The 12,340-nt window shown below is 42.1% G+C and overlaps 1 protein-coding gene across 4 annotated transcripts in view; it reads right to left on the bottom strand.

The window, feature by feature from the left end:
- The window catches only part of RARB (retinoic acid receptor beta), a 319,974-nt gene that overhangs the window by 14,308 nt on the left and 293,326 nt on the right, over positions 1 to 12,340 (bottom strand). For all 4 annotated transcript variants that reach the window (XM_021538079.4, XM_031503873.3, XM_085573205.1 and 1 more), the window contains one exon: positions 6,420 to 6,580. In XM_021538079.4, coding sequence (XP_021393754.1) covers positions 6,420 to 6,580 — 161 coding nt within the window. The remainder of the gene's footprint in view (positions 1 to 6,419; positions 6,581 to 12,340) is intronic.

The raw sequence follows: 12,340 nt of genomic DNA, 5'->3' as shown, positions 1-12,340 counted from the left end.
ATGCTACATGCTCATTTGATGGTGCATCCAACATACACTCCCACTGCTGGAATTGTAACAAGGACATTCTGGTGGCATCTTTCAGGGAATGTTTACATTCACCTACCTCAAAGTCTCCATCATTTTCTAGACTGCATAGGAAACTTGTGTTAAGTTTATGATCAAACTCACATTTTCATACATTTGGAATAATCACTTAACCCTTGAAAATCTGAACATGTCAGCCAAGAACAGTCTGAATCAAAATCTGCTGTGACCCATTTGGTGCCAACACTGGGTGTCATAAGAAGACCTGGTGAGTCCATTCCAATCCACCCAAGACTCCAGCAGAGTGACAAGAAGCAGGTAATGACAGAGCTCTGAAATACTTAAATCTCTCCTTCTGCCCTCACATGCAGTGTGCTGTCAGCACTTGATCCAATGCCATTTAGGATGTAGCCAGTGTGATGGTGACCCCCAATGCCTTACTTCATAAGCCACCAAGTTCAGTGTGCATTACAGCTGCCTTCAGCATGTGGGTGGATCTCTTCACTGCAGGAGAAATTTAACCTATAAAAATATGCTAAAGCTGTGGCTTTCTCCCCAGCTGCAGAGGAAACCCATGTGATCAGCTGCCTCAGTCTCAGCTGGTTGAAGTTAAAATGTTAAATTAACTTTAAAATTAAAGTTAAATGAGCAGAGTCTCAACCTAAAAGTCTAACAGACATGGCAGATTAAATAGCCATCAAAAAGCATTCAAATTACACAGATCACACTTCCTTGGAGGAAACATTTTCAGTGAGCCTCCCACCACCACTGCTGATGGTGAGGACCTCTTAGAAAACCAGTGAAGCCATTATCTTGTCAGCTTTCTTTGGTTCACAGGAAGGACACAGGGCTGGGAGAGATTGGTGAGGAAAAGTGGAGTGAGCTTAGCTTGGCTGTGATGCTCTGGACTCCATTCTGGTGCTGCCTTCACAAGACACTGCCACTACCATCAGTCATGAAGGGGAAAGTCCTGACAGATCCCCAGGGTGCCACCAGCCTGACATTCACCCTCACTTAGGACAGCATGGAGATTTGAGCCAGGAATATTTACACTAGGCCCTAATTGCAAAAAATAAACACTGACTGTGCTGAGCAGTCCAAAGGAGCATGCGTGCTCTTTCCTGCTACTCCTCTCTTTAGGGGATAATTAATTAATTTCATCATTTCTATTTAATTTTTTATTCTGGGAGTTTCCTTTATTTTCTTTTGGTTTTTTTTTTTTTTTAATGACAAAAGTAAATGTCTTTATTATGCTAAACCTAAAGAATTGCCTTCAAAATGGTCCAAAACTAATGAGTTAACAGTGATTGTAATGCCCTTTGAAACATTTCTTTCAGCTACTGGAGTATGCATCCTTCAGATTTATTTTATCTCATCCTGAAGGACCTTGGTGAAATACAGTACATTGGAGGAAAAATAAGATCAAGATGTGCAGTCATTCAGGCTGTAATTAAATTTAATAGGCAGTTTATCCAGTTCATAGAAAGATGGCATAGCAGAGAGCTACACAAAGCAGAGCCTAAAGCAGGAAATCATTTTACAATAGGGTATCCATCTGGAAAAAAAGACGTTGCATGAAACCAGCAAGTGTGAACGAAATCTTCATCAGTATCATATGAGGTTACTTTATCATGCTGCAGTGCCAGCAAGGGGAAGTTTGACGCATCTTCTATTAGGAGTAATGCATGACCGTCGTAACAAATGTAAATCTAACTCTCTATTATGCAAACTGAAGAGAAGGAGCAGTTAATAAAATACAAAATAACCAGGTGTTTTATTATGCCAGGTGCCAGATCCCTCAGCATTGGAGCTAATGTGGTTTGCACATTATCCTTGAGATGCTACGAATGGAAAGAGTTTTAACATTCTAATCTGTTAATGAATGTCAACACAAGTGTCACAGGAAAAAGAGCTGGATTTTTAGCATCATTTCTCAGTATGAAAAACCAAAACTGACTCATTATCAATGTATAGGTTGAACAATAAAACACAGGGTTAAAAAAAATTCACAACAGAAACACTCTGATTAAATTTGCCCGGAGATCTCATCTATCCATGCTGTGAAAAAGATGCAGACGCTATGACTTTTCCTGAATATTTTACTGAAGCGGGTTTTTGGGTGTCTTTTCCAGGAGCAGTCTCGCATGTTTTTCAGGCCTATGCACCAGTGCACATATGGTGGAACAATACTGTAATACACCCTAGTGGCATCTTTATCAGTGGAAAAGCCCAACCTTGCTATGAAATCCAATTAAACAGCCATTTTTGCCACATAAATTGATCCCATTTTTTCCATCATTTTTGTTTTTTCATTGCAGGCTGCTCTGTCTCCACATTAACAATATGGGATGAGATACTCATAGAAACATACACAGCAGCAGAATCCCTACTGTCTTTAAAATCCACTTTACAAAGGAAACAAGGCTCACAGGGGCACTCTGCCCTAATCAGGAGCACTCGTGATGCCTCTTTAGTAAAAGCAGCAAAGCACTGCAGCTCCAGCGAGTTCACTGAGGACCACGGCACATGTCCCTGCTTAGTCCCAGTATCAGGAGATACACGCATTACACACACACACATATACATACATACATACATATATATATATACACATACATATATATATTTATTCCTCTGCAATGGCACAGAACAATACCTGTGTAACTCCTAAGACCAGCACTCACAGCACTCACAAAGAACAAAATGCTGCCAAGACATGGAACCTCTTAACTTCCAGCTAACCAAGAGCAACCCAGGAGAATCTGCAGCAAGGGTCTGCAGAGCCAAAACTGTTTTCAGTTTTGTCCTCCCTTTATCACAAGGCTGGATCTAACACAGCTGTAGACTTACAAATAACACCACTCTCAAGGGACAAGCAGTATAGTTACACTCAATTATACTATAAAGTATGACATCTCCAGAGAAATTACTCAGGCACTCTCTCTTACCTGGATGACAGTAATAAAACAGATCTGTTTATGATGGACTTTTGGAATCCATTACATTTAAACAGCTTGCTGATTCTCATCATTGGTAGAACTGTACTTGTCACTGCCCACCAATTGCAATTTGACTGTTAAGTCAAATGACCCAGGGGATTTAATACAAGTGCTGTTCTCCCATTATTTTAAGTAGATTTCTATTAGCTATGCAAAGCATGGGGACACTTTTTCTTTTTAAAGAGCAGATGGATATAAAAAAGAGTAATTGAAAATGCTTCTCCAAAACCATTTTCTACAGGTAACAAACAAAATGGAGGGGGCGGGGGGGGGGAGGTGGGAAATCACCATGTAACCTTTCCCTCTGGGAAATGCAGGCTGCAGTACTCAAGAGTGAGAGGAGCCAGATACACAAGCCAAATGCCTGAACAGATTTTTATTTTTACTATATCTCTGTAAGGTCTTTTTTACTTTAAACTCCTATAATTTTTTGCTCTGTTTAGCAACAAACGAAATCTTCTTTTGAAACAGTCTGAATGATCATGTAAATGAAGGCACTCGAGGGCTGCTCTTGCAGAACAGTTTCTGCCATCCACCATCCCTGTCAGTACACAAATGCAAGGCTCACAAAATTCAACGAAATCCACATAGGTTAGAAACACTCACTTCTCACCTCTCACTTAGAGAATTAAATTAAAAACTCTACGGTTATAAAAGCAATCTGTGTGCTCTATAGTGTGAGCACGCCATGCTTCACAACTGAAAGCACTGAGAACCAGGCATAAAAGCAGGACTGGGGGCAATCTTCTACATGTACTAGATTGTTACTAGCAAAAAAAGCAGAGTGGCATAGGCTTTTAGCCTATGCACTCCCCTTGGACTCAGCACTTAGAAAAAGGGCTCTGTGCTCCTTTGTTTTTTGATTTTTGGTCTCTGCTTCAAGTGTCTCAGATTGTGGTCGGAGCCCTGCCATTCCATCAGCAGCTGGTGGCGGTGCCCAGGCACCAGAGCCGTGCTCCTGTGACCAGCACACACAGCTTCCACATCTCAGATCCTCTTGTATCCTCAGTGCTGCAGAAAGGATTATCCCCTGCCCCTGGGCTGGCGGGCGGCTGGAGGGGAAGATGACCCTTACTGCAGCCCCAGCACTACTCTGTCCTTCCCACATGAGCTCGTAACACTGAAGTCCTAAATCAAATGCTGAAGCTGCTGCCAGGCCTTACCTAAATGAGAGATTTAAACACTCTGCATTTCACACACAGACTATGAGAATGCAGCAAGAAGACAGTATTTAGCATCACTGCTATTAGTTCTGATGCAGCATTTGAAGGAAGCTGCATCGCTCTTAAAGATTCAAGGTAAGCCAAAAAGAACTCTTTGAGTATAATTTTGTTATTGCAACAAAATTTAAAATTCAAGGTAAGCCAAAAGGTACTCTTTCAGTATAATTTTGTTACTGCAACTTGTACCATGACAAAGCAGGAGGGAGCTGAGCTCCATGCAGCCGTTCACTGCTTTGGACTTCCAACAGAGCAACACTAAAAACAAGAAATCTCCTGCCCCAGGCTGTTCCATCAGGCTTGAGATATGAAAAACCAATATCCAGCCTCAGAAAGAGCGCGGTCAAATCCTGGCTACTCGTGTTCCATAGACCAGATTCATCTGCTAATTACTGAGATCCAAGTGCTCTCAATAAGGGCTTTGAAATTCCAACAGGGACATAAACTCGCTGTGGGGTTCAGACAGAACCTAAGGACGAAGGCATCAGCAGTGGGTGTGCTATGCAACAAGACCCTCTCCAATTTCATCCACTTGTATCATTTCAAGAGCTAAAAGTTTAATGATACTTCAGCATCCAGTACCTAGTGCAAGCGTAGAGGTGCCAAGGTTTATCTTTCAACCCTTGAGGATCTTTGGCAATTACCAGGATGCAGTACAGTACCATCCCACCAGCTGCAGTGCACTCTGCTAACTCCCAGGTAACGTGGAAATAGGTACTAACCTGTTCCTGCTGGGAAGGACCAGAGAAACATGGGGAGAAAGGGCTCCTTCCCCAGTACTAATCAGTTTACATGGGGCTCAGATTTAAATGTGAAAAGTGCTTGTGAAAATACTTTCAGCAACATGAAAAATGTGCCTTTTCCTAAAATTACACATGTGCTTGTTTTTTTTGCACTTAAATACTAAATCTTACACTCAGACCTCAGCTTTGAGCCTTGTACTTTGTTTTGTAAATAGATTATGCCATATAAAATGCACCCTGATTGCTAAAACAGTGAATATTGACAGCACACAGGGATTTGCCTAAGTCACTCTGAGAAATTCAATGTTTGTTTCAATAGCAGAAAATTTTCTCAAACCAGAGAGCAATCCAGTGATATAAATATTTCATCTGGCCTCTGAGGATTGGTCCCAGATCTTCAGCTGGGGCTAGAGGGCAAGAACCATGGAGGCAGCTGTCTCTGTGCCCCACCATGTCACTCCTAAACTCCTGCTCTCAGCAGTGAGAGCACATGCTTGAGTACCTCAGGATGTTTTGTACATCCCTCTGAAAGAGTCAGTGCTGCAGCAACCAACAGCAAGCCCAGACCCAGTAGTCATTTCTCTACTGATAAGGCTCTAAACATCACCTAATAGTTATTTTTCATCATCTCTTTTATTACTGGATTTGCAAACTTGACATTGAAATTTTCTTTAATCAATTAATATCACTGACTTTCCCTGTATTTAGCAACATATATATGCATAAAAGAAAAATTATTTCTCTGACTCAACTCTGGAGAAATTCCCATGATACTGAGCTTCTTGATAAGGAAGCTGATTTTTTATTTCTAGAAGCAGCAGAAGTTTTTGCTGTTATGGGATCTTTTGGTAGGCTGGGAAAGGATGCGTAATTTTTGGGGTTGTCATGTACAGAGCCAGGAGTTGAACTCAGTGATCCTTGTGGGTCCCTTCCAACACAGGATATTCTATGATTCCAGGAATAAACTGCAAATGAGTATTTTGGAAAGTGTTTTACTTAAACATTTCATATTTTCCTTGACCTTGGTAGCTTTGGGACTATCACCAGTAATCCAGCAGCATTTAAGAACTCCCTACACCTGCAAAGTTGTAATCCGCTGATGCACGAGCAGAGATCACGTCTTTGGAAGCCAACAAATTTCTAATGAATGATGGAATGTAACTGACTCATGGTCTCAGAGCTGGTCGTTTGGCTGGATTAATCCTCCAGGAGTCTCTTGTGATACTGATACCACTAAGTAGCGCTCACATCTAAGTGCAATTTCTCTCTCCAGCAGGCAGCCTTTGCACACACACTTCTATTTTTTCCTGGCTTAGAGGTGCAAAGAGTGAATCTACTGTTCCATCTATTTAAAATGTCTAGAGCCTCCAAAACTCACATCATCCAGGCATATCCAGAACGCTCTGCCTCCAGCCATACTCCACACTCACCGTAGTGTATTTTCCCAGCTGGCAGAGTGAGGGGAAGGTTTCCTGGTGAGCTTTTCGGATCTTCTCAGTGAGATCATCTAACTCTGCTGTCATTTCATAGTTTTCTGTGGACTCTTGCTTTGAAGGTTCCTTCTTCTTTTTGTTCCTGTCGTTTCTGACAGCTGTAGGAAAAGCAGAGACACAGATGACATGGAGTTATTCGGATCAACCTATGTTGCTTTGCTGCTCTATTTCAAATCACTGTGAAATGCTGCTATTTTAAACACACATTATTTTAGTCGAATATAAAAATGTTATATGCACAGAGGACACTAATTCCAGCTTATTCATTTAAAAATAATTTAAGAACTAAATGTAGTGATCAGTGATTAAACCAAACTTCCACAGGGGTTTGTTGTGGGTGTGTCATCACAACCCCATAGTATCTGCCTTCCAGGAAAGTCGACTGCAACTTCATATGCACAGTGTCTTAGTAACTTTGTGAGGTGGGATTTTTTTACTGTAGGACTACAGTTCTGCATGGTGGATGGTGAAGCCCTCTGCAGTGAAGCAGTCACTATTTTACTGGATGTGAACAACACTAAAAAAAGACAGCAACTCTCTTTCTTCTTAAGTACCTCAGCATGGAAGATAACAAAGCTCCACACTAATACAAACTCCAGCAAACAGAAGTTATTTAAAAGGAAAGTTAAATGTGAAAACAGTAAACAAAAGAAGATGAAACACGTTAAATTCAAGTTCTGAAGATCAAAGCAGAAGTACAAACACTTGAAAGAGAAAAAATGGCAGTGAAGCTATCTAAAGTTGCTTGCCATCTGCTTCTGCACTCAGATCAGCCTTCTACCTTCCCCCGGCCGTGGGGGATTACTGGAAATATGCATTGTGCTCACTCATGCTGTAATTGATTTCCCACATATTTGTGTTTTGTAATAAAATATGACAGCTGCTCCATCACCATGCTGCTCTTTGTTCTTTTAATGAAAATAGCTTAATTTTACAAAACGTGCCCAGGAGATAAGTCCATGTCCGCAGTATTGCCAGTAATTGTGAACTTTATCAAGAGTCTTGCTGTTAGCTAAAGCTAACGTCTTAAGTGTAACCAGATGCATAAGGCTTTACAACAAAGCCAAGCAAAATCAATCCTTCTCCCCAAAGACTCCATGTCAATATTAAACACCCTGAAGACTAAATCTTACTGGATAAATAAAACCAATCTTAACATTGTTAGTATTCAAAACCTTACGATATTTAAAACAAGGCCCTAAACTCGGAGGGTGCAGCTGGTGGGTTTGGCACATATGAGCATGGCCAGGGATTTTGGATGGCCAAAGACTTGCTGATTCTTATTTGTACTGTCCTGCCCCAGAAAGTGCATCTATCTGTGTCATAGGGAAGGAAGCACAAAGCCACCTTCATGCCAGCTTTTTTTCCCTGTGGGTTCCCCAGGCCCATCTCAATATCTTCTGTGGTCGCTTCCTACATGCCAGTGAACAACAATAATCATAAAGAGCAGAAAAAATCATGGGCTGGGAAAGCATCAGAGTCAGAGGCATCTACAGAAATAACATACTGTGTGTAATAGAAAACAAGGAATAGATATGTGGAGAACATTGTTTCTCCATCACGAGGCCATTAGGCACATAATCCAGGCATGGCTCTGGTCTTCTCACTAATGGTCTGAATTTACAATTGAGAGAATTCTGACGCCAGTCATTCACATTTTGAGCATGAACTTGACTTAACTGTGTGACAGACCCTCGCTGAAGTTAGTCATGTGCTTGGCTGGATCAGGGCTGGGTTGCTGAGCACCCCCCTGGATTAATAACCTTGAACACCATCAATTTTGGTGTTTGGAGAACACAGACCCAAAGGAGACTAGCAAGAGTGGACCAAAATGGTTATTCCTTGCAAAGATACAATGCTACCAGTGTACTCAGGTTTAGGGGGATGGTTCCCCCACTTCCTCTTACAAGTTTTCCCTTCAAGCAAATGCTCTGATTTGTTTGCTGGACCCCAGGGCAGAGCACAAGCACTATGTTTTGCACTGAAAAAACATCCAGGACCCAGAGGTATGTCTCGAGTGCTGCAGACTGCCACTGCACTTCAGAAACAAATCCTAATCACCACTGTACTTGGGAGATAAAAGAGCTCCTTAGAAAATTCCGTTAACTCCTATACAACTACAAAGAGCAATAAACCTTCATCACAAAGCCCCACTTACTTATAGCTCTGCAAGCTGATTGACAAATTTGCCAAGCAGGAGGCCTCAACGACTACTTCCCTCAACAGTTTTTAACTCCTCGTGGAAGATGAACGCATTATTCAGGCCAGGCTTCAAACCAGGTGCCAAGGGTTCCCAGAGATCAGGTGATAACTCTGGCAGGAACCCTGCCGTGCTCCTCTGCTACCCCAATACTGCTCCTTCTGCAGTGTACTTGAAGTCCCTTTCCCTCCAAAGGCCACCGGAGGGACAGTTGCTGATCAGTCATCATCACCAAATCATCACCTTTTTCTCTTCTGGTGCAAATCAGGGGTTAGAAAGGGGAGAAGTAACACAGCCTGAAAACTACTGATGTTTTTTGTTCCTCATTAACTTTCTTATATGATTCTGATAGCTTTTAAAATAATGAAAATGCAGAATAATATATATATTCTTACTTTATTCATTAAGACTGCATCAGATATGTCAGTGTTTCCATATTCCCTGTAAGATAATGGATTAAAATGCTGATATATAACACCCAAGCTCTGAAAATATAAAACATTTCAATAACACCAAACTATTGGGCAGATTTAGCTACAGTTATAAATCAACATGCAAAAAAAAAAAAAAAAAAAGATAAAGACCTTAAGACAACACTATGTTTAAAAGAGTTAAATAAAAACATATAAACACACACACATTTATGCAGTAAATTTAAAAACCATCACTGCTCTGGGAACAGGAACTGTCACACTGCATGTGGGAAGGGTTTTAGATTACAGCTTATGCTTATATTACATAAATCACACCTTTTGGTATCTTGATCTTTACATGCATATGATCACATCAATCCCTGATGCAATTCCACTGCCTTTTAATGATGATACGCCAATGATGAATCTGTGTCACAGTTAATGCTGCCATAGAAAACTCAGGTTATGAATTTCATTACTTGTGTACTAAATTCTGACTTGATGGCTGCACTAATTAGAAGCTCCCAACAGGGGACAGTGTGGAAGCTCTCTTGCCCTATGAGAACTCTCAGAAGTTAAAGAAGAATAAATAAGGTGGTAGTGTGGGGAAGGAGAATGAAAAAAGGTGTATCTTGATACGTGAGGAAGCCAGGTCTTGGCGCGTCTCAGAAGGCTGAGTGACACACGCCCACACCTGTGCATGTCTGCTTCAATCTATCTTCCTGTGACAGCTTCCCTGTCCCCTTGACACACACGCCAGGACTTGCACTTCCACACCCAGAAACCTCCAGGCAGCCACAGCAGGGTTCACAAGCTGGCAAAGATACTTTCTGCTGCCTTAGGAACTAGCCCCTACCTTCACATGTTCAGCCTCCTCCCTGATGGTAGAGGGGCAGAACATCACCCCTTATCCTGTTCAGTCTGTTCTCCTCACCCCAGGTTTGCCATTGCTTTTTCTTTAGCCTCAGATACACCTCCCCTCTTCTGCTCAAAGTGATGGACAGGGCAAAAAGTTGCATGAGGCTCAGATGCATTCTTCAAGGAAAGCAGGGCCTGCTGTAGATGGAAATAAGTATAGAGAAGACACAAACAGCTTCTCTTGGAGAACCCCAGTGCTCTCATTTAGTAACCATGCAGCAATTCTCCTGCCTGAGTGAGGTCATTTCAAGCACATCCTAATGCAGGGAATTGTCCAGTCTTAAACACAAACCCTTCAGGTCCACCAAACTAAGCCACTGTTTGGCTAAGGATCCAGCCCATGAGACTTCGACAGTTTCTAGAAAATCAGGTAAAATCATGGAATAGTGAATATTTGTACATCCATTTGTCAAAAGTGGCACAAACATGTCCAGGGGAGAAGAACTTGCCCCTCACAATGCAATTTTTCCTACTACTTGTACAACCTGCGCTTCCCCAGATATCCAGAAGATATACAGACAGCTCCTTTCATGTATTAAAGTGATTAATCAGCTATAAATTCATGATGTGAAATGCTATCACTGCAGTTTTGCCTCTTGGAGATCCCCGTGACCTTTGAAGAGCTCTGTGTAACAGCCGGTTTTATTCCTGTAGCAACAACTACTAGTGCTTCCAGTCAGTTTGCATTCCTGTAAAACCACACTTCTCTTGTCCCCAAATATTTTGGAAGTTACTCGTTAAGCTAACAAACCTCAAAAGCACCATAAAGCAGACAGAGCAAGTCAGTAATTGCACAGTGCTGGGCACAAGGTCGGTCTGCAAAATGACTCCTTTTGTTTGTAAAACCCAGTGAGAAGAGAAGTGAGAGGTGAACTGAGGTAGGAAAGCTGCAGACCTGCCAGTTCTCCCTTCTGGGCAGAGGCTTACTGTCCTGCCTGTCCTCCTGCTCCTTGGGAAGCCACCTGTCCTGTCTGAGCCTGGGCAGGCCGACGGTGCCACGTGCGGCTGTGGGGCTGATCCCCAGCACTGCAGCTGGGAAATCCAGAAGCACCAAGCTGTTTGTTAGGGTGGAAACCCTAACACAGGAGCACAGCTCCTCCACGCTCTTGCTTCTCCAACTCCAGTGGCAGCTGCTAAAAAAATTCTAATTATGGCAGAAGTTAGCAGCTGTGGCCAATTTCAGTCAAATATTTCAGTCAAATAAGCAAAATGCTTACCTACTGCCAATACCAACTGTGCTCCATCAGGCTAAATGCCCAACATATACCACACATTACTCTTCAACAAACTGTGCTAAATGGTATGGAATGGCAGTCCATAAGGGTGTCTTTCCCAACAGATCTTCCCAACCTCAGAAAATCTCAAACCAAGGGAGCCTTGGCAACCCTGCTGCTGCTGCTGAATTAGGCTGTCTGACCCCATGGTCAAAAGCAACACCCAGTTGCACACTCCAGGCAGATTCCAGGCCTGAGAATTCGTGGATGAAAGCACAAAGATGAGGCAACTCAAGGAGTTTGAGTTTCCTATCTTCAAGATGTGGAAAGGAACAAAATAATAATCTCAGAAGCAATAAATCACACTCAACAAACTGACGAGCCATCAATTCAGGACAGTGAGACTCCTGTTCACATTAACAGCAGCACAAGTGCAAGCCAAACACACTAAAATATGCAGAATGCCAGGTAGTTATAAATAGATTTGTTTCCTAGGTTGTGATTTCCAGATGAAATAATGTTTTCTTTTAGGCAAAACAGCTCATTCTTAAAAAAAGCCAGGAAACTATTTTAAAACAAATTTCCATGCCAAAACTTGGCTTTGACATATGGAGAATGATTGGAGACAAAGCCCATTTCAAACACGAGACTCTCATTTCTAATGGACAAAGCAAATAAAAGTACACAATTGTGTAAGGGGCTTACAAAACCAAAACACATTGAAACCTGCATATTTTGTAGCTGATTCTGAGAAATCAACCATGTCAGCTGTTGGATAACAATCGCCAGAAGAAAACATCTCAAATTAAGTGAGATAGTATCTCTCTACAGACACATATCAAAATTAACAGGGAGCACAGAGAAACAATCATGGAAGACATTTCATAAGCACCTGGCACGCTATCATTTTTCCCCAGGCACAGAGCAAGCACATCCATTACAGAATTCGAGCCCGCCCAGGGTTTCTATTGAGAAATAACATTCAGCTATGGCAAACCCGCCCCAGCCAACGCGCCAGGAACCTCAGTTCAACCACAGGGGAACACACCACAGATCCAGAAGACATCGTCCTGTCGCCTGCCTTCACGTACACTGGCCCTTCCAGCCACTCCT

Source organism: Lonchura striata, chromosome 2 (assembly GCF_050655825.1).
Source record: "Lonchura striata isolate lonStrDom1 chromosome 2, ASM5065582v1, whole genome shotgun sequence".
Lineage (NCBI taxonomy): Eukaryota > Metazoa > Chordata > Aves > Passeriformes > Estrildidae > Lonchura > Lonchura striata.
This window is presented reverse-complemented; position numbering and strand designations above follow the sequence as displayed.